Source organism: Pantherophis guttatus, chromosome 3 (assembly GCF_059756535.1).
Source record: "Pantherophis guttatus breed Tessera chromosome 3, ASM5975653v1, whole genome shotgun sequence".
Taxonomy (NCBI): Eukaryota; Metazoa; Chordata; class Lepidosauria; order Squamata; family Colubridae; genus Pantherophis; species Pantherophis guttatus.
In genome coordinates, this window is record NC_142065.1 from 101,126,900 (window position 1) to 101,149,859 (window position 22,960).

The 22,960-nt window shown below is 35.5% G+C and overlaps 1 protein-coding gene across 5 annotated transcripts in view; it reads right to left on the reverse strand.

Annotated features, from left to right (window-relative positions):
• Positions 1-22,960, reverse strand: part of C3H1orf21 (chromosome 3 C1orf21 homolog) — a 151,538-nt gene that overhangs the window by 81,886 nt on the left and 46,692 nt on the right. For 4 of the 5 annotated variants that reach the window (XM_034409625.3, XM_034409626.3, XM_034409627.3 and 1 more), the window contains exons 2-3: positions 20,804-21,025; positions 1,366-1,460 (exon numbers count right to left, since the gene is read on the reverse strand). In XM_034409625.3, coding sequence (XP_034265516.1) covers positions 1,366-1,460; positions 20,804-20,897 — 189 coding nt within the window. In that variant the 5' untranslated portion in view covers positions 20,898-21,025. The remainder of the gene's footprint in view (positions 1-1,365; positions 1,461-20,803; positions 21,026-22,960) is intronic. The other variant, XM_087890100.1, reaches the window with a different exon arrangement.

Consider the following 22,960-nt stretch of genomic DNA (forward strand, 5'->3'; position numbering starts at 1 on the left):
CTTCTGGCAGGAAATATTGACAGAAATGGATTCCCCCAAAAATAGAGCATATGAAGTTTAACAGAACAAAAGTAAAATGGTGAGGACTTCATACTGTTTAGTCTGGTACATGTAGATAGGATTCAAGAATTTTTCAAATATTGGGAGTTCAGAAGTCCAATCTAAAAATGTGAGTTCTCACAGCATATTCCCCTTCATTTGATCATTCTAATTAAGAACTAGGAGCTCAGAATAAGAAATTTGTAATCTTGTTCTTTTTCTATTGCCAATCAATCAATTTAAATTATTGATTTCTATGATTTCAAAGAGCACAAACTATATACTTTCAAGCAAATTTCTGAGGCTATAAAGCAGGGGTGCCAACCTTGATTTCATTGAGGGCCGCATCAGGGTTGTGTTTGATCTTGGGGGCTGGGTGGTGGTGGTTGGGGTGTGGCCAGGGTGGGTGTGGCCAGCTCGACGTCACTTGTTGAGGCTCTGGTTTTTACCGTGATGGCCTCCTGCAGCCCTCTGCCAGCGAAAACAGAGCACCTGGCCTTCCTGGGCCTCCATTTTCACTGGCAGAGGGCTGCAGGAGCCATCGTGGCCAAAAACGGAGCCCAGGGGGGCCTTGCACAGCCTCCCTCAGCTCCGTTTTTCACTGTCAGAGGCACCCTGGGCTGGTCCTTCACTGTTTCCAGGGCAGCCCCGTGGGCCAGATCTTAGCATCCTGCCAGCCGCATCTGGCCCCTGGGCCTTGAGTTTGACACCCCTGCTATAAAGAATAGTGTTTAACTTCTACTTTACTACAACGTTTAATTCCTCCTTACCCACAGAACTGCAGGGCACACACCCTGGCAATATGCAACTGAGGATAAAACAAGAATATTACAAAATTATAAAGGTACAAGAGTATACATTATAACATATTACTAAAAATATTCTTGTAAATTCTGTTATGAACATATTATGTATATTTACATGTCCAACTCTTTAAAATTCAGGGTGGGATCCCAGAGAGTAAATAATGATAGACATCATCTTAAGAACAGGTAGCTTCCTTCTTCAACAGGCAGTAAATTCTGTGTTGGTAACAGCTCCTTTGCACACAAACACATTTATCATGAGCCAAGCAGTATTGCCTCTTGCAAAGGATTGAATACAAATGCCTGCTGTATTGGAGCACACTTCACTGAATTAAAAATGGGATAATTCATAAAGACAAGCAGGGAAGGTAGCATTTCACACTTTGCCTCTAACCTATAAATAGTCGTGGCATTTCCAAGGAAGTTCTTCTTCAGAGCTTTAAGTGTTCTACATACTTCACCTTTCATTGCAGACATAGAATAGCATCCAACTTGTTAAATAATAATATTCAACACGTACCAAGTTTTCTTGGTTTCTGGTAGCTACTTTCTGATCATCTTCTCCCCCATTTTTCATGTATTTGACTTCCTCCACAGGTTTGATCCTATACTCATCTGGAAATTGAAATAAGAAGGAAAAAGTCACACATAAAAGTAGTAATAGAAACTATAGGGCTTATAGCAGGGGTGTCAAACTTGTGGCATCACATTGTTACATGATGTATGGCGACTTTTTCCCCTTCGCTAAAATGGGGGTGGGTGTGGATATGAATATATATTCATTTCATTTGCTGTAAGCCAGGGCTGTCAAGCGTGTGTCATGGTATAACCATATATGAGTACAAGCTATGTGTTTTTCATAATGTCATTTAGCAGCTTAACAAAAAAAACTTTTCTGTACAATACTATCCTTAAGGATTAGAAATAGTAAACAGAATGAACTATTTTTTTTAAAAAAAAACTTGAAGTATATCAATATGTTAAGAGTATTTTGATCAATGACCCCAGTTCAAAATATAATTGAATGGTCAAATGTGTAGTTTTAATATCATTCTGAGCGTACATACCTAGCATATGCAATTGAAAAGCACACCAGAGGACTGAGTAATGTGCACCTCCCTACATAGATACTGTATGCTGGGATAAAGGGAGAGGTAATGAGTTTTTTTTTTAAAAAAAGGAAACAGAACAAGGGTTCATGAATAATCATCACAAAGGAAAAATAGAAAATAGTGCCCCTCTCAAATATTAAGAATGATGTTTTTAAACGGTACTTTCAAATAATCTGAAGCCAAAGTAAAAAGTAAACAGTAAATTTTTAAGTTTATTAATAACGATACATAATCAAGAAGAAAATGCAACCTGAAAAAAGGCCATCTCCAACCAAAGGGGATGGGAGAGAAATAGCAAACGCAATTTATTTTAAACCAAGATAGTAATATCAGTAGTCGGAGATAGCAATGACTGACCACTGACCATTTTTCTTACAGAACTAAATCCCAGTGTTATTAATGAAGCTGTCCAGGAGGAGATGCATAATTCATAAAAGGAAATACTTCACACATTGACTAGAGGGCATTGATGCCCTCTATGGTGCTACTGATGGAACAGAGAAAGAAGCTGAAGTGATTCTCCAGGGCCCCTGACCGTGCAATCCTGTGACTGATCCCAGTACAGGTAGTTCTCAATTTATGATTAGTTGCTTAGTGACTGCTTGAAACTATGATGGATCCCCAAAAAGATACTTATGACCTAGATTCAAAATTATAGCAGCTGCTTCCCAAGGTCATGTGATCACATCTCAGAAACAGCCCACAATTACAGCCATTTGCAGTGTGCCCCAGTAATACAACCATCATTTATGATGTCTTTTGATGAAAAATATTCCATTATTGCTGTTATCCAGCAGGTTTCCTCTAGCAGTGATAAGGATTTTTGATAGAAAAAAATGGCAAAAAATAAAAAGAGAGGAAGATTTGGAGAAATCTTGGAGATAGGGGTGTTACAAAAAAATAAAGAAGCCACATAAGTGACTGAGCAGGGAAAAACTGGAATATGTAACAATCAGATACAGGTAGTCCTTGACTTATGACTATAATTGAGCCCGGAATTATGATTGTAATTTTTACTGATCATTAAACAGATCATCACATGACTGACCCATTTGTACGACTTTTTTAACAGCAGCTGTAATGCGAACTCATTCTCTGCAGTGGCTCTTTTTTTTTTTTTGGGCTGGAAACTGGAAGTAAACACCAGTTCTCAGGTACTCATATTCTGTCATTGGGTTTTCACAAATATTGAGTTGGGGACTGTGGAAATAGTATATTTACTTTATTTACTTACTTCATTCATATCCTTCATTCAATATCCTTTTCTCCAGGAATTAGATATAGCTTACTTAGAGATCTTCCTTCCTTCAATTTCCATAGCAACAACCCTGTGAGATAGTTCTGGCTGAAAGTTACTGGCCTCCCAAAAAACCAGCAGGTGAGTTTCAACAGAGGATACAACAGAACCTGGACCTTCCCTGTTGTTGTACAGCATCCTAACCATTACGCCACACAGGTTGATGGTGCTAGAGTAGAAAAACTCTTGACCACAGCTTGTGTTCTATACACTATTCCCCAACCTGGGCCTTTCAGAAGTTTTTGAGATAACATATTAAAGTACAACTATATGCATATATAATACTAATGTTGCTATTATGGGAACAAGTGCAAATTTGAAGTACACATACAAAAAATATAGCCTTAGTCCATGTATTAAATTCACATTATGTAATCAATAAATTCCACATTAAAGTGCACGAGTCAAACTGTTCAATCTTAGTAGGCTGCCTTTTATGGGCTCTTAAATAGTTACTAAAAACTGCTAATTTTTATTTCCTCATGATAGATTGTTGTATCTCTGTAGAACAGTCTTCCTCAAGCTAGTGCCCTCCAAATTTGGTGATATATCTAGTCCTTGAATGAAGGAGAATATTTGTAGCTGAGGGTTGAAATTAGGGGTCCTTGGTGCTCTCCGAGCTTGCTTGTTTTCTTGTAGATGTTTCATTACCCTAACTAGGTAACATCATCAGTGCTAGTGATGACTAGCACTGATGATGTCACTAGTTAGGGTAATGAAACGTCTGCAAGAAAACAAGCAAGCTCAGAGAACACCATAGTCCTAGAATTTGTGGTTATCATACCAACAAACATTAGTGTTGTCTTCTTTCATCTCAGAATATTTTTAAAATGGCATTTTACAAGTTCAAGAGATCTCTGTTACTTTTGAAAGATTTGTTTCTGCCCCACTAAGAAAAGTACAATTAAAATGTATGTTGTCATAATGAAGAATCACCGCCAGAGGTAATTTGAAATATCTTAGTTCCTTGCTGAGAAAACAGAAGTGTCTCCTAGGTAACTTGACTGTCAACGTTAAAGAGAAATATCTGACTAATTATGACCTACAGCAGTAGGAATATGAATCACAGCAAGTATAAATATCTGTCCTGGAATTGACCCAATGCACTTTGAATTCAAGAACTGGATTTCCATGAGGCCGTTAAGTATTATTTTAATTCAAACATCAACATTCACAACTGGTAACTGTTGCAATAATTCAATTTCACAAATATTTCCCCCTGACGTTTGTACTAATCAAAATGGAATCCCTATAGGAATATACGAGAAGACTTGGGAGAATTTATTTCTCCCAAGCATTTGGAAGCAATTTTGACAACACAAAATAGGAATTGTTACCAGAATGACAGCCAGGATACCAGTCAAACTAGATTAAGCAAAGCCATCATACAGCCTGTCATTGAAACCGTAGGGTTTCTATACTATCTAATGTTCCGCGGAGTAAAGAACAACCTTGCAGAGGGAGCATCCTATATATTGCATGAACCTTAGAACAGGGTCTAAGGAATGTAGGAAGGCTGCATTTTCATGCAGTATCATAGGAATCTAGATATACATGCATATTTACTCAGAGACCGGAACTCCATGTTTTAATCACAATCATGTAAACATTTTGTTCTACATTTTGTTTTACAATGTTTTAAAGATGATTTGAAACTTGATTATCTCTAGGGATTTAGGAACAGACTTTGTAGTAGTTCTACAAATTCAAAGTTACCATAATTTTATCTTTTTGAAACTATTTGGTCAACTGACCCATAGGAGCAGAGAAAACAATATAATTGCAACTTTAATTGGTGTTGTTCCTTTAAAGCCATGTTTTTCAAACTTAGCAACTTTTAATATGCTGGCTGGGGAATTCTGGAAGTTGAAGTCCATGCATCTTAAAATTGCTAAGGTTAAAAAACACTGTTTAAAGTCATACCACTCACTGTGGCTTTTTACTGATTATTACTATGGCCTTTTTTTAAAGAAAAAAATCCATTTTTGATATTGATACAACTTTGCTCAATAACTTGAATTTCTGTTTTTTCATATCTCTCTTTTCCAATTATACAAAAAGAAATTCCTTTATATTTCCATATTTTATTACTCAGGACTTTGAAAACAAAGAAGGAATGGTGCTATTTTATAGCTAGAGAGCATATACAAAAACTGTACTTAGCTACAATATAATATATATAATATATCACAAATGAAGGCAAGTATACGGGATCAAGGATAATGTTGCACAATCCAATCTTGGTCAGTCACCGGGACCAGAGGTTTAGTTTTTTGAGTCCAAAAGTTCAGAAAACTAAACCTCTGGTCCCAGTGACTGACTCAGTTCTTGAATAATATCAGTCAGATTTGATGGACAATCCTTAATATGATTATCTGAATTTATGCTCCAATCATAAAGAAAAAGAGGAAACTGGTAAATAGAAGATGCCAGAAAGATATGCTCCTTGTATTGATTACTAGAATGCCAAAGTTGGAAACATTAAAGAAGAAAACACAGTCAGACTGTTTCACTTTGGAAATAAAAATGAAATAGGAGAATGACTTATTAATTTTTTCTACTCCAATTATTTATTACTAATACCATCTTCAAACAAACAAAACAATGCCTATTTTATTATTGGTAAAAGGAAGTAGAGCATCACATACATGGTCTGATGCTGACTGCAGAACAGTTCATAACTATTTATGTACAATTTCCAAGTTAAGGAAATGAAGTAAAAAAAAAAGCAGTCTACCAGATATGATCTTGACCCACCATTTTCAATGAGAAATTGGGAATCACCCTGAACTCTTGAACCTTATTGACGAAGAAACCAGAGGAACTCTGGAATGAACTTAAAGATTTGTTAAAGACCAATGTGAAAAGAGTCTGCCAAAGAAAAACAAAAGAAAACAAGCTGGATGTTAAAACAAACCATGAACATTTCCAAGAACAGAAGCAAACGCCAAAAATGTCAGGAAAGAATTTTCAACAAAGTATTCCAGAGAGCTGATAGAAGAAGCAGTGTTACAATGCCATCAGTAAAGACAAGGAAACAGACAAGGAAAAACAGGAAGGGACTTTCAAAGGATCTCTGAATGTATAAGTAGATTACAATCTGGGATTGATTTGCTAAAGGATGCCAAAGGACAGGTAATACCTGATTGAATAACTGATTCAAAGATCAAAGAAAGATGGAAGAGTATACTAAAATACTAGCAGGGATATTAATGTTCATAAGACCTTAAAAATACTCCCTACTTTTAAAAAATCTCTTGTATTGGATGATGAAGTAAGATGAGCACACTGGTCATTACAAATTGGAAGACTATAGGAACTGATGGAATACCCACATAAATACAGCAAGCAACAGAAAAAAATGTCAGTAAAGTTTTTAACCAAGGTAAGGTAGCAAATCTGGAGAATGACACAACAAACTGAAAGAGGTCATTCTACATTCTACATACAGTCTACTACTCTACATTAGAGGGAGGGAGGGAGGGAGGGAGAACACTAAAATAAAGAAAACGACTTACACCATTAAATATATACTCTGAAAATTCCTAGGGAGGAGCTGTTCTGACTCTGTTCCTCCCACTCAAATGACCTAAGCTTCACTTGTCTTTGGCTCCTCTGGAATGCACTCCCTGCCTCCTGGGAACCTGGATTAGACTCCTTAATTTCATTTGCAGTGCTAGCAAAATCATGTTTAGGATCCAAGAATTCTATATAGAAAAAGATGTTCAACTGGGTTTTAGAAAAGGCCAAGAGTTACCGTATTGCTGATGCATGTTGGGTAAATGAGAAAGCCAAAGAATATCAAAAATAAATCAGTATATGCTTCACTGATTATAGAAAGTGTGGAGTACAAATAATATTTTATCCTTACATACATGATTCTAAAGTGCATGATAGACAGAGCCATAAAACTGAAATTGCCTAACGATCCTGAAAGGAAACGAGACTGATAACAATAATCAGGTTGTTGCTTTTTTCTGTGGCGTGAAGGGAGTCAATACATTGGTACAATAAAGGACATTATTTATGTTAGAAGGTGTAGTCTTAATAGATTGGGTGGACTTGGAGCCTCATTATAAGAACAGAATGTAGAGGCCAGCCTATAATAAGGCCAACTCATGTTGTTATCAGATTCTTCTATAAAGCTATAATTTATTCTGCTTTTGTATGTCCTGTGTATAATTTCAGAAGGGATACAATCAGTAATCATGTGACAATCAGTAACCATGTGGGCTTTGGGGTTCTTCTGTGTTCTTTTGTCAAGGAATCCTGTGATCACTGTAGTTGTGCACTCCAATAAAATATATCTATTTCCAAACGCTTTGGTTCTTTAGTTTTCCCACAACGATAAACTTTTTTTTTTGAAAATATTTTTTTAATTTTTTTTAAACAAACATACATAAAGGGGAAGAGCCTTCTCTGTGGGGGCACCTGCCCTCTGGAACGAACTGCCCCCGGGATACGGAGGATTCCTGACTTGCGCACCTTTCGTCGTGCTCTCAAAACGTTTTTATTCCAACAAGCCGGGCTGGCCTAATTTTTTAACTTTTTAATTTTAAAATTTTAAAATGGGGTTTTTATTTGAATAGTTGGGCCAAATTATTTAATATGCTTTTAAATCGTTTTAAATTTTATATTTGTGTGCTTTTACTTTTGGCTGTACACCGCCCTGAGTCCTTCAGGAGAAGGGCGGTATATAAATTGGAATGATTGATAGATAAATAAATAAATAAATAAATAAATAAATAAATAAATAAATAAAACCATCTTCAATTGCAAACAGTGTGTTGGTTGGTTACAAGTCTTTTTGTGCATCATTCACCAAATTCATAGCTTATAATTTACAGTTTACCTAGCTTCTCATATCATTGACCTAATATATATCTATATATTGTTATCCTCATTAATCATTTATTTGACTATGGCTATTTCTTCCCTCATTATCATTCAAAATATTCTGAAATTTGAGTTAATTTTTATTATAACATTCATTTCATCCTCCTGAATCTATCCAATAATAATACATCTATATGTTATATTTCACATAGTTGTTGAATTCTTGTATTGTGAGAGTCTCTACCATATTTCATTTCCATATTTTTTTATCTAACAATTGATAAAATAGGTCCCATATCTTATAGTATTGTTTATCTACTTATTCTCTAATTTCAAATGTCAATTTGCTCATTTCAGCACATTCCATTATTTTCTTAATAACTTCATCCTGCGTTGGTGTTTTCTCATTTTTCCAGTTTTTAGCAAACACAATCCTAGCTGCTGTTAATACATTCACAATCAGATATCTCAATTCTTTATTATATATTTCAGGCATAATCCCCACTAAAATAAAATTTATTTTGATTATGTCAAGCTATGGAATGTGTTAGGAAAATGGGAATCCTGATATAGGAGATGACCAGGCAGAGCCCGAAAGTGGGATCAAATACACCATCAGGTTAGAATCCTTATGAAGCTACAAGAGACCTAAATCCAGCCCCCTGTGAATTCCCTTGACTCTTGTGTAGTGCCAATTTGACTTGACTGTTAGTAGAGCAGATTCTTGCATATAAGTAGCATGTAACAAAACTTTTACTGCTTTAAAACTCAACTCCTGTTCCTGGTTACTTACGCTTGTTACCCAGAACTTTTCATTCTGCTTATGCCAACCTTTATACAGGTCAGTACGAACAACCCCTAGATTCTCCCATATTTATTTATTTATTTATTTATTTATTGGTTCGATTTATATGCTGCCCTTCTCCAGAGACTCAGTGCGGCTTACAATGCGTTAAGCAATAGCCTTCATACTTTTGTATATACCTGCTTAGTAGGGCTTTCGCCCCCCCCCTCAGCGGTGTTCTTTTTTATACAAAGTCAGCTTATTGCCCCCACAATCCGGGTCCTCATTTTACCTACCTCGAAAGGATGGAAGGCTGAGTCAACCTTGAGCCTGGTGAGATTTGAACTTGCAGTAATTGCAGGCAGCTGGTGCTACTTAACAGCACTTTAGTCTGCTGCACCACCAAGGCGCTACTCTCCCATCTATTGCATAAACTACACTGGTTTACAACCTTTCTTACAACCTTTCATTTAGTGACCAAAGTTACAACAGCTCTGAAAAAGTGACTTATGATAATTTTTCACACTTATGACCACTGCAGCATATCCATGGTCACTGTCAGGTTTCGATGTCATCTCAAATAAAATAAATTGCATTTCCAAACAAATAGTCTTTGATGAAATCTTTCATTTATTAAGCATGACCATCTGTCCCCGATTGTGGCGTAGCCAACACTGACTTCCTGACCCCAAACCTTCCCTTTCCGTTCCTCAATTCTCTGTGTCTCATTGGCCATCTTCCAAATCACTCTCCCCATATCTACTACTTCAGCTCCCAGGAATGTCCCCCCTCCCATCTCATCTCCTAGGGGATATTATCTTCAGGGAAAATAAGTAGGTGAGAAGTCAAGCGTCCTCTTGCCAGCTGCCCCCTCTCCTCCTTCTTATGTCAGCACTAGAGTAAATGCAGATTGAAGTGCTGACAGTCACGTGATCAAAATCTGGATGCCTGGCAACTGGCTAACATTTGTCACCATTGCAGTGTTCCCGGATCCGGTGATCACCTTTTGTGATTTACTGACAAGCAAAGTCAATGGGGAAGCCAGATTCACTTAACAATTGTGTTACAAACTTAACCAATGGGGCAAGAAAGGTCGTAAAATGGGGCAAAATTTGCTTAACAACCATCTCTCTTAGCAACATAATTTTGGGGCTCAATAGTGGTCATAAGTCAAGGACTATCTGTATAATTCAAGGTGCTAGTCATCACCTTTAAAGCCTTACATGTTGTGGGACCAGGTTATTTGCACGACCACCTTTCTCTGAGGGTATATATCCATCCCAGCAGAGGAGACAATGTAGGCACACTCAAAATTGCCAGTGTGTATGACGTGCCCACTGCAATACCTACAGAATAGAATACCCTGATAGACCCCACCCCCACCCTCTTAACTTTCCAGAGAGCATTGAAGACCTGGCTCCTCCCCCCCACCAGTATTAGGATATGATGAGATTAAAGTGGGATGAGAATGTTGGGACTGTATCAGGGAAGTGTGGTTGTCGCATCTTGTTTTGGGGTATTTGGTATTTTTTGGTTTTGGTTTACCATTTCTTTTGTTTCTGTTGCTGACTACATTGTTTTATTTGTTGGTTATAAACCCCCCAGGGTTTGACTTTAAGATGGACTGCTACACAATTTTTTAAAATTAATAAATAAGCTGAAAAAGCATTTACTTTTTACTTAAAGCAGTTACTTTAACGAGAAAATCAATATAAGAAGCTATTTTCTGATCTACTTAAATCCAACTGATTGGAAAAGGAGATGATTACTTAAAATGTTTTAATAGAAATATAAAAACAGGACACTAAGACCACCTTTGGATTTTCTGTGGAATATATTTTGACAACAGTTGAAACAGAAATAGCAACCTATTTATCTAATGAATCTATCACTATTCAGTAAATAGTGAAGATACAGAACAGATAAAAGGACAGGTTTACGATACAAAATTGTAGGAAAAAGCTAGACTTATTACAATTGCATGTGTAGCCCAGTATTGTCCAGAAGTGGGAGAATCACAACCTTCCGAATTCTCATCCAGCATACTCTATGGATGATTAAATGCTTACCAGGATCTGTCACAGTTAATTCTTAGGTAGGAGATCATCTGGGAATTTAAGGGCTTTTGACTAAACTGAGTGCTCAGAAAAGCAATCTGGAAAAGAGGTTATGGCAAACTACTTCTGCAATACTGCCAAGGAACCTGCATATTCGATTCAAAGCCATCTTCACCTTTTTTAATGAAACAATCTTTTTAAAATTAAAATTGAAACACAACATGACACAAAGATAAAATAAATGTAAATAAGTAACAATGAATGTTTAGAGAAATAGCCACATTTACTCATAATAAAATTATTTATACACAAATAACTAAAGAATTCCATGTGGAGACCAAAAAAATCCACCATACAATGCTACCATAGCAACATAATGAAGTAGCATGACATCCATTAATATCAGTCTCAGTGATAAATGAGTACATCACCAAGTACTATTGAATCAATTACAAAGTAGGAAAAAACTGATAAATTAAGCAATATGAGATGCTGCTCCAACACAAAGAGATGTGTCCAACAAAAATAATGAAAACCACACCTCACAAATCAGATCAAATGCATCTGAATGAAACATAGTTTTCACAAATTCAGACTTTATCAATCAGATATTTCTAGTCCAGATATATCCAGACAAACTTTCAGAGATGTTTCACAATGTGGAGATCCTGTGAACTACTGTACACAATAGAAAAATCTTTTAAAATCAGTTTAAAACAGCGGTCCCCAACAGTAGTGGGTTCCACTTACCTTTGCTACCGGTTCGGAACTGTGAGAGGCGTGCGTGCTCGCTCGCGCGCAGTCCTTCTGCGCAGGGGCAGAGCATCTGTGATGATGTCTGGCCAGGTGGGTGGAGTCTCCCGCCGCCACTACCAGTTCGCCTGAATTGGGGTGAACCAGTAGAAACCCACCACTGGCCCCCAACCCCTGGGTCACAGACTGGTTCTGGCCTGTTGGGAACCAAGGCATACAGCTGGAGGTGAGCAGTGGGTGAGCAAAGCTTCATCTGTATTTGCAGCCTCTCCCCAGCGCTAGCATCACCACACCTCAGATCATCAGGCATTAGATTCTCTTAGGAGCACAAATCCTACTGTAAACGGCATATGCAAGGGATCTAGGTTGTGCACTCTCCTTCCCCGCAGGTCCATGGAAAAATTGTCTTCCATGAAACTGGTCCCTGGTGCCACAAAGGGTAGAGACCACTGCAGGGGTGAAATCTACTTACCTTCCTTACCGGTTCAGAAGCGCACGTGCCACATGTGCTTGTTTGCGCGTGCGCATCATGTGCACACACATACCTGCGCATGCACAGAAGGTAAAAAAAACATTACTTCCTGGTTAAAACCAGGAAGTAATGACACCCGGGCGGCAATTGCTACCAGATCGCCTAGCCACAGGTAAAAATCACTACCAGATCGGGTGATCCGGTCCGATCTGGGAACATTTCATCCCTGGACACCTGGCTTAAAACATAAATATTATATTTTGTCTCATTCAAATATATTCTTATCAATGTACATATAGATTATATATGGGAAGTGTCTCTTTAAAACATATGCATTAGTAGAATTTCACTACACAGCAAAACTAAATATGCACAGCTTTATCTGAAGCTATCTATCTAGCTCTAACTATCTGGAGATGGACAAATACTAAATGCAGCAGTGTCCAGTTGAAATGAAAGTAAATTAATCTGATCTCCTTATGGTCTGGCCAGAAAATAGTATACAAAAAGAATCTGAGACTTGTGAAAATTAATCCAATGATACAGGACTTGAATGCATGACCTTAAATAAACGGTATTGTATCTCCTTGTGTAAAATCCTAATACTATCAAGACAGGAAAATGAGGAGTTCTTAGTTATCAAATGAATCTAATTTGAAAGGTGATTTGTTAATCATACACCTTATTGTTTAACATTGTAGAATACAGTATTTGAGACATGATCCATTAGTTTTACTAATAATACTTTGCTGATCCACCGATAGTAAATACACTGAGTTTCTGTGATCCACTGGCATCTTTAATGACAATTCTTTTCTTTGGTTTTAAAGCATCAAGAATTCCCCTTCAACATAAAGCAAGCAAGCGAGCAAACAACTTATGTTGTGACAATGGAAATAACATATGGGGATATTTTGCTTGATATCTAAAATTGAAATACATGCTTCGTGTAGCCACTTGCGCTGTTTTTATTAGTGCCAAATAAATGCAACTTTAGTGTTACTTCATTAATTCTTATTTATGGAAAGCAGCACACATTGCTGCACGCATTGACATATTAGTCATGTACAAAATAATGAAAGATGTAATACAAGATTAGCTTTGCTGTCTATATTTAGCCAAGCATTTTACAAACTTTACCAAAAGGAAAGAAGCTGCATTACACAATTATAGCAGCCTTTGGCAAACAATGCCCCTAAATATTGAGCATCCTATATTTAGGTGTTTACCATTTCACGCTTCCTCTTTTTATGCCAGTACAAATCTAAGCCTAATGAGAAACAAGCCATAACATAAATAATACTGTTATTATTTATGCAGCTAAATAGAAACATCAGTGTTCCCTGATTTAGAATAATGAAAAAATGCCTGTTTAATCCATAGTGTTGGCTTCTGGAGTAAGCTGCACTGAAGCCACAGAACTGAAAAAAAAAAAAAACAAAGCTTAAAAGTGCAATGGAAAAAACTTGAAAAAAGTGTATTAAAATGAAGTGTTCCTAAGGTCATGCCCCTGAGATGAGATTGGCTCCATCTTTGCCAACTTTCCAAAATTCACTGAAAACCAGGTTGTGTCAATAGACAAAAGTAATGGGTATCTGATGAGGTGGTCCCACAGTTCAAAATTTGACACTCCCACTTATCCTTTTTATAATAATCGTAATTTTTATACTTCCCGAATGTTTTTAAAAATATTGTTTGTTTATCTGCTGCCCAGAGTCAAGTGATATGAGATGGACAGTTATGTGAATACAAGAGACAAACAAACAAAAGGTCTCAGAGCCCATGGCTAAAACAGGTAATAAGAAAAAATACTGGGAATTAAAATCCAGCTATTACTAGAGGACCATCCATCCTAAGCCCTTATAGTTTATAAGTTGCAATGGTTGCCAGTAAGTTTCCAGATGTAATTTAAGACATTGGTTATTACCTGATTTGTCATATACAGCATAGGGATAGCCACACACAGTTATCTAAGGCGGAGTTCCCTAACCCCCGGTCTGTGGACTGGTACCAGGCCACGGCATGCCAGAAACTGGACTGTGCAAACAAGCAAAGCCCCATCCGCTGGATGCAAGCAACATGCAAAACCATGCCCCCTCTGGCCCATGCAAAAACCTTTCTCCACAGAACCAGTCCCTGGTACCCAAAAGGTTGGAGACCACTGATCTGGGGATCACTTGTCTCCCATACAGTTTACCTGTCTTGCAACAGACAAGAAATTACCTTGTTTTGGGTTCCATTGATCAAGTATCTAGCCAGACTAGGAAAAGTGTCTTCTGTGTCACATCATTAGTCTTCTGGAGTAGCATTCCCACAGAGGTTCACGTTGGCCTCTATCTTAACCACTTTTAACTGAGGCCTAAAATCTTGGCCCTTTCTCCATGTCTTGGATTAAGTTGGGAGCAATATAGGTTTGTTTGTTTTTTTACTTTGTTTCCTCAGGATGACTATCCTCTTTTCTTAAACTAATGTTTCATTTCTTCTTTTAATATCATAAAACACTCAAAGCATTGTTTTGGAATTGTACAGATTAGAAATTTGAAAAATTAAAGTGTCATTGACAGAGAAGTAGTTATTATCTTCAAAAAGGTAATGGCTTACATTAGTTAGATACTTTTTTCAAAGTAAAGGAAGTTGTATAAAACGACTGGGATATTTATTATTTATTTATTTATTTATTTATTTATTTATTTATTTATTTATTTATTTATTTATTTATTTATTTATTTATTTATTAAATTTATATACTGCCCTATTCCTGAGGGACTCATATGTAGAACAGAAATTTTAATAGTTAAAGAACTTGTTATAAATTAATGAAATCTCCACTTTTGCAAAAATATTACGGACATCTGGCATTTTTTTAATCTAGTCAACCAAGATGAAAACAAAACTAAAAAATAAATAGGCTTTCCATGTTAAATTAATAATTTTCTGAGATCAACCAGATGGTTCAGATCATTATAAATGCCTGAAAATCCTAAATCTGCATGGTTTGGGGTACTATTATGTCTGAACAAGAATAGAATTCCTCTCTTCATGCTGTGATTCAGACAAACATAAAGACCTCTATGCTTACAGTAATTTCTTTTGGGGAGCTTTACACATCTGCCACTCTAATTTTTATTGTGATGGGATAGTTTTCCAAGGTTAAATTGCAACAAACCTAAGAGAAGAATGACAGCTATAGTTACCGGTACTTAGTATTCTGGTGTTCTAGGCCAGATGTAAGCTAAGTAATAGTTGGGATCTTACATAATTGTCCTAATACCGTCTGTTCAAAATCTCATTTTGAGAGCTATGTCTGGACCCAGGAAAAGTGCTTTAATGAAAACAAATTAATGTAAGAATGTCGTAAGAGTGGTTTCTTCAGTTGAAGGAGGTCACATTATTTTCCAGTCCTCTATTCATGAAGTTTCTCTGTTTCTCACAACAAATTTCTTTTCCCTGGATTACATCAAATACCAAATATCTCAAAACATCTTTAGAAAAAAAAAAGAATTCCACTAATTTTTGAAAGGAAAAGAAATGAGACGTTTAATTTATTTGCTTTCCACTGACAACATTCTTCCATGTTCATGTCTTGCATTGTTTGGATCTGGTTTAATGGGACAATATGGTTTTAACTGAAATGATTCTATGGTTAAGTAAAATTGATTGCTATACAAAGAGAATCTGAACATTTTCAGAGACGGAAACCTCTTACTTAATTTCAAACATACAAAAGTCTATTGTTGCATTATGTTGTACCCAAAGATTTTTCCCAAGGAAGGTAAACTCTCTTTGTTAGAAGATAGCTGATGTTAATAAAGCAATAATTACATTTTGTCCAATGTTGCCCAGGCTAATAAAAAAAATCTATTTGAATTAAAGTCAGAATGTGACTTTAATAGAATGTGAAATGCAATAAATTTCAAACAATAGTCTCAATTTTTCAGAATGAGTATGTTTTCTTTCAAGAAATATGCCTAAACCTGCCTTTGCTTGATTCCTATCTTGATTATTCCAGAAACCTTGGATTTTTTTATGATCAGACATCCACCATGATACTCCGGCAGGGCACCAAAAAGCTTGTGAACAAGAGGTAGAAAGGCATTAAATATAAATATTGCTAATTTAAACATAGTTAAATATTAATACCAAAGAATTAAATAGATGATTGGATTAAAAAGAAGATAGACATGCATTCCAAGGAACTAAAAACATTCTGTGGCCTTGCCCAAAGTGCTTCTGGCCAGAGATGTCAATCAGAGTGAGTGGCAGTACAAACTGGGAATTTCAGAGGGAAATTCAATAGTTTGGAAAATATAAGATTAACTCTCTGGAATTATAAAGATGACCATGCCCTTCTAGATCAAGGTTATCCAACATCTCTTAATCACAGATTGTTATGTGAGAAATAGAATCAAATATTTATTCAACTGAAATATATAAGTAGCACTCTTCAGACTCAAGTGCTATAAGTGCTACTTCAGAGAAAAATGCAGTCTATGCATTAATACTATTATTATGGAGATATATTCACTTTTTAAAATGATTTTTTCCGTATATCTGTAATGCCCAAGATTGAATGGCTTTAAATAGATAAAATACTTAGTATTTTAAAATTTTACTTGAGAGAAAAAGAACTTTATCCATTTACTTACATAAAAATAAAAGATGTTTCTACCCGCCACCCACAATTACCACCAGAAGTATTCACAGTCTGTTTGCTATTTTATTTTTTCATCAAAAACTCTATAGAGTAATATAGAATACTTTGTAGATTTTTAAACTCTAAGTTATCTTTCATGGAAACTTGCAAACTGATTTCAAACATTTCTTATGCTAACCCTAACTTTAAACAGGTTTCACCTTTCAGAAAGCTACCCACATTTACATATAACTAATACTACCCTTATATTTTTAACAGAAAGTATTCTGTTCTTTGGTCCTTGGAATTAAGTGTGATAAGATATTTCAGGTCTCTTTCTTTTCATGTTCTTTCCATGATGTAATGGACAGTTCTGCATCCCATACTTTATGGGATGGGCATTATGGTTTCGACAGATAACCATATCGACAGATCACCAAAGGAAGTGGTCTGAGAGTATATATATTGCTTTGGAGTCTTGGAGTCAGAGGATGGAGAACTATATTAGCTTTACAGACTGAAAGAGATTATTTTCTCCCATTTGCATTAATAGGTGAAAAATGGCTTTAACGCCACCAAAGACAATAAATTTTAAAAGAAAGAGAATAATGTATCACTTCAACCTTTTATGTTCCAAAGATGCTTTTTCAAAAGGCAACTGGACTTTTTTTTGGTTTTTCCTTGAATATGTTTCTCTACTCATCCAAGAAGTTTCTTCAGTTCTGAAGAAGGTTCTTGAACGAGAAGCAAAACATTTTCAAGGAAAAACAAAGTCCTGTTGTCTTTTGAAAAAACACCTTTGGGACAGCCATGATCTGGATGACTGGGAATCTCCATAGAAATCCACCCTTTTATCTTTCCTGCCAGCATTAACCCAGCAAGGGTTTAAATAAGAGACCCTCTAACTTTGGGTCTTACAAGCTCACTACTAGAATTGCTCTGCCAATGAACCTGATCCAGTCAATAAGTGTACACACTGACACATTTAAGTATTGAGTTATATACACACACTCAGTAAGCTGTTCCTGGTTTATGGAGGGAATAACACTAAGTGATGCTTATCTGCCAATATACTAATGCCCTGGAGGAGAAAGCCACTTATTACATTATTGTGTAAATAAAAGCTAGCAACAGACATAGGTGAGTATATTTTCCTCTCAATTCTTCATGGCTTCTATCAAACAGGGGAAATAATCTCATTATCAAAGTTTAGGGAAAGTTAAAGAAGTACTGTCCTAAATCAATAGATGATAAATTCAGCAGATTTATTTGACATATTTCTATTTTTTTCCACTTTTGTCCAAATATAGAATACTGAATAGGTGAGTAGAAATTACCAACATTGTGTAATATCTGATGATCTCATAAGACTTTTGGTCATTAAAATCCTGTAAGTGTGAACTTTCTAACTCCTGGTTTATAAGGTACCCTTAATATTTGATGCAATATAGTGATATCTATACAAGAAGTCCTCAATTTATGACCAGTAATTTAATAACTGTTCCAAGTTACAACAGCCGCAGAAAAAGTGCTATATGGCCCATAAAACACTTCTGGCCATCGTAAAATGTCTGCTGCCATTTCCTCCCTGGGATCACATGACCGTGTTTCAGGAAGCTCATATTTATGACTGGTTGCAGTATCCCGCAGCAAAATGATCTGTTTGAAATGGTTTTTCTAATCACTTTCTGTCATTGTTTGCGGATTTCTGGCAAAAAATTCCATTTGAGAGAATGGGTTTGCATTTATGACCATATAATTCACTTAACAATCTCCATAAAGGATAATAAAATTGGGCCTGGTAATATGGGTGCTTCAACTTACGATCAGCAAGACTGAGAACCAAAAATTCCAGTCTGATTGCAGTCATAAATTGAGGATTATCTATACAGGAAAACATTGGTAATTGTTAAACTAAGTCAATATTAAATAGAGATGGGAAGAACATGCAGAAAACAAATAAAAACAAACTGTGCTTTTCCCATTTTCCTATCCTGCTGCAAAAAAATGTCTTTTTTCTTTCAAGAACACTGGCATTTTCAAAAGACAAGGAGAGAGAGAGTATTTATTGTACATGGTGTTGCTTCTTTGTTTACTTTTGATTCAGCGGTTCCCAAATTTGTTCCCACTGTTCATTAGATCTTAAACTTAAAGCATCAGAAGTGTGATAGCACCTTATTAATGTAACTAATAAGTATTTATATAATTTTTGTAAGAAGTTACAAAGCTCAAGTTAAGATAAAAATTTTCTAGATCAACAGAAATAAACACAGTGGTTTAATCTTCTAAATGCTATAAATAAAGATAAAATACCAAAAATCTAAATATTTAAAACTAAATTTAAAAACTACTTTATGATTAAAGTATTGAGATACTAACACATTAAAAACAAAACTGTTAAAAGAGTGTGCCTCGTTTTGTGACCAGGAACAAACGAGACACAGCAGAAAACATAAAACAGCATAGAATGTGTTACAATACATATTTATGAGGTCTAAAATAGGAGGCCAATTTTCTGCATAAAGTAATGACAGCTGAAAGAAATTTTGCATCTATCCTAGAGATGATAAGGTCCCAGTCCGAAAATAAAAAGCAAATGAGATTATTCTCAAACAGACTGAACTTCTGTTAGAAAGTGAGGTTATAAGATTAAGGCTCAGTTTGTTGTAGAAAGGACACTGAAGGAATATGTACTGCTAGTATCTTAGGTTTCTCCAGGACCCTTTTTGCTCTGCAAAATAAATACTTTTATACTTTTCCTCCAATATCACAGAGAGTAAGATATTAAAACGGGTTAAGAAAAAGGCTCTACAATACACTAGGCAGATAATATTGAAAAAGTCATTTTTCCTGGTTATATCCTGCCATTATTGAGTACCTAATATGTTCTGTACCATCTGGAGAGTTATGTCATACACTTGAAACTGAATTGCAGCTCTAGTTCTTAATAACCTTAAAGCCAGTAGGAATGTGATGGACATCAGCAGAAGTGTCCGTTTATTTATTTCTAAGTAAATGGTTCTAAAAAGTATTGCATATATATGTTCCTGGGTTTTCCCCCATTGCTTCATATTTCCCAGGCTTTTTATACTGCTATTGGTGACTAATTTTAGTGAACGGCAATGTTTAATATCCCTTATGCTATGTACTTGTTGAAGTTACTCTTAGTAACAGTCACTTTTAGTAGCAGTTACAGTAATACTTCAATCCATACAGTAATGTTTCTATCACCATCTTCCCTTCAATAGGTGACAGGAATCCTGTTTACGAAGTTTCCACATATTACATTGAATATCTCTAAACAAGAATATATACTGAAACTTTGAAAATATGTATGTTTATTAATATAGAATAAATCATTAATCCTTATTTGGAATATTTATCCCTTTTTCATTTAACTTGGAGAAAGATTATCAACTTCAACAATTTCATTGAGAATATGTCATTATTTATCTTAAATATTTGCAATTCAACAAGATCATAAGGAACAACTCATTAGGAATGTATATGTTCTACATTGTGCACAAACAATATACATACATACACACACTCACGCACACGCACGCACGCACACACAAACACAATTTTGGGCCAAAATAACATACTTTTAAAAGGGAAAAAAAGTACTGTCTAGAAAATTATATGAAAACTTACAAGAATATTCTTATTTTTGTATTATTATTCTACTTCTCAAGAAGATAAAGGACTTTATGGGAACAGAAGATGCAGTAAAAGCCCCAACCCAATTAACTAGAAATATCTCAAAAGAGAAAAAGGTTGCTATAATAGGTATCAGCAGTTCATATAGTTTGAACACATTTTTACAAACATTGTAATGAGAAGCTGGATCTAGAAAGCAGCAGAGATTTTCAGGCAGATTACCTTTTTCATCAGTAATACCAGTTGCAATCCAAAAATAAATCCTTGAAATTGAATGTTGAGAAACAATGAACAAATAGATTTTAGACAGGAAAGTAAGAAGAAAAATATAGATCCACAATAAATAAAACTCACCACCAAATACATCTCCATTCTGGTAGTTTTTCCCCTTCTGAGCTTCCTCTTCATTTTGTACAGCAGAAACATGCTTGGCTGATGCACAGCCCATAGTTTCATTTAGTCAACTCCAGCTTGACTAAGCCGCAAACCATTTCTACAGGTAAGCACACATGGTCTTTGCGATTTTTGGAAAAATAATCCACCTTCCAGCTTTGTAGTCAAGACACTTTTAAAAATCTGTGATATAAAAAAGAGGAATAAGAAAAAAATCAATAGATGTATGAGCTAAATGGCTATTACTAATATGTTCCACCACTAAAATATTTAAAAAGAAGGATGTTCCTTAGTAGTCCTTTTCCTTATTACATAAATTCTTATTTATAAAAAAAGTATTTTATATTATTTAACCTCTATAAAATTGTAAAAAAAATATTTTGCTTTAATGGCTAAAGCTTTCTTTTCATCAGCAAACTTTGTCACACCACACAAAATAAAGGAATCATTTCACTTCAACAATTCCTTCATCATGTACAAGCCATGTGTGTATTTCAGGAAATAAATCTGTAGGATTTTCATACAAATGATAATTTAGTGACAAAGTAGTTCCATTTCTAACACACAACTATCATGTATGTCAAGTTTAGGAAACGGGTCAATTATTGATAAAGATTGTTGAGTAAATAGTTGTTCAGAAGGTTCATGAATAATTGAATAAGATCAATTCCCCATATGCACCAATAAATCAGACCTTAGCATCGAATTTCTACTCTATCACCATCTTTCTGAATCAATCCACATAATGGACTGAACTTCAGATAATCATAACCAGTATATGGATATTATTTTAAGTTGCATGGGCTTTCTAAAGAATCCCTTAGATGTAAATTTATGAGATAGAATCTGTCCAGAGAAAAGCTAGGCCTATTTCTATAAAATTCCTTGCCATTATAATCAATATTATGTTGGAATACAATAAACAATTTATATATCATTAAAAAGCAAGCTTCTCTTCTTTAGAACAGCCATCAAAAAAAAAAAAAATCAAGTTTTCAGTTTTACTTAAACACCCTTGAAACATGGTAATCTTGTAAAAACATGAAGCTTCATAAAGCAAGGTCTGACACTGGTTCCTTACAGAAACATTTAAAATTAACCAAGATGGATTTGATAAAAATTGTAACTTCTAATCTCTTCCTTACAGTTATGCTTGGATAAAATGGGTGACACCAATCCCATAGATTGCTGTGACTAAATATTACATTATAATATATAACATATAGATGAAACCATGATGTACTAATTATATCTATTGCTTATTGTGCTTATTTGCATAACAGTAACATGGGACTAAGTTCAAATATAAAGAAGACCAAACTAACAAAAACAGGCACAGCAATCGGCCTTAGAACTGACAATGAAAATACCGAAATGGTGGATAGCTTTTGCCATTTAAGAATAGGATCGATTATAGACACCGGAAATATACTGTTGACTAGAACTTGGCAGAACTGATAGACCTTGGAAATATTCGAATGCCAGGATGTGTGTATACCTCCAAGGACAGAATTGTGCAGACCATTCCCTGCAACATTTGGTGAAAGTGAAAGTTGGATGGAGCTAATCTAATTTCAGGAGGAAGACTATTCCATAAGACAGGTACTTCGGCAGCAAAAGTACGTCTCTTGGGACTCCAAAGATGTAGTTGATGGCATCTTTCAGCATGTCTTCTCTATCAGATTTAACAGAGCAGGCCAATTTAACTAGGGAGAGGTGGTTCCTCAGATAGCCCAGTTCCCATGACATTTGGGTTGCCATTTAACTGTGATTTCAGTGAGTTTTTTGCATCTTTTTTTGCCTTCATTTAGCGAAGTAGGGCCACCAGTACTTCTTTCAATCTGCCACTTTTATATTCATGGAAGAAAAGAGATATGGGGATGATAGACATCCTTGTTTCAGTTTACTTTCACTACTGAATCACTGCGATTTCATGCATATTGTCATTTGTAGTTTATTGCAAAAAATCTTCATATCTATAATCATGTATTCCAGTACTCCCGTTAATCTTGGAGTATTCAACCTTCTGACTCAATAGACACAGTTAAAGGTCTCACTGTAGTCAAGGAAGCAAAGATCAACCTCTCTAAATGTTTTTGCTTTCCCCATATTCATCCT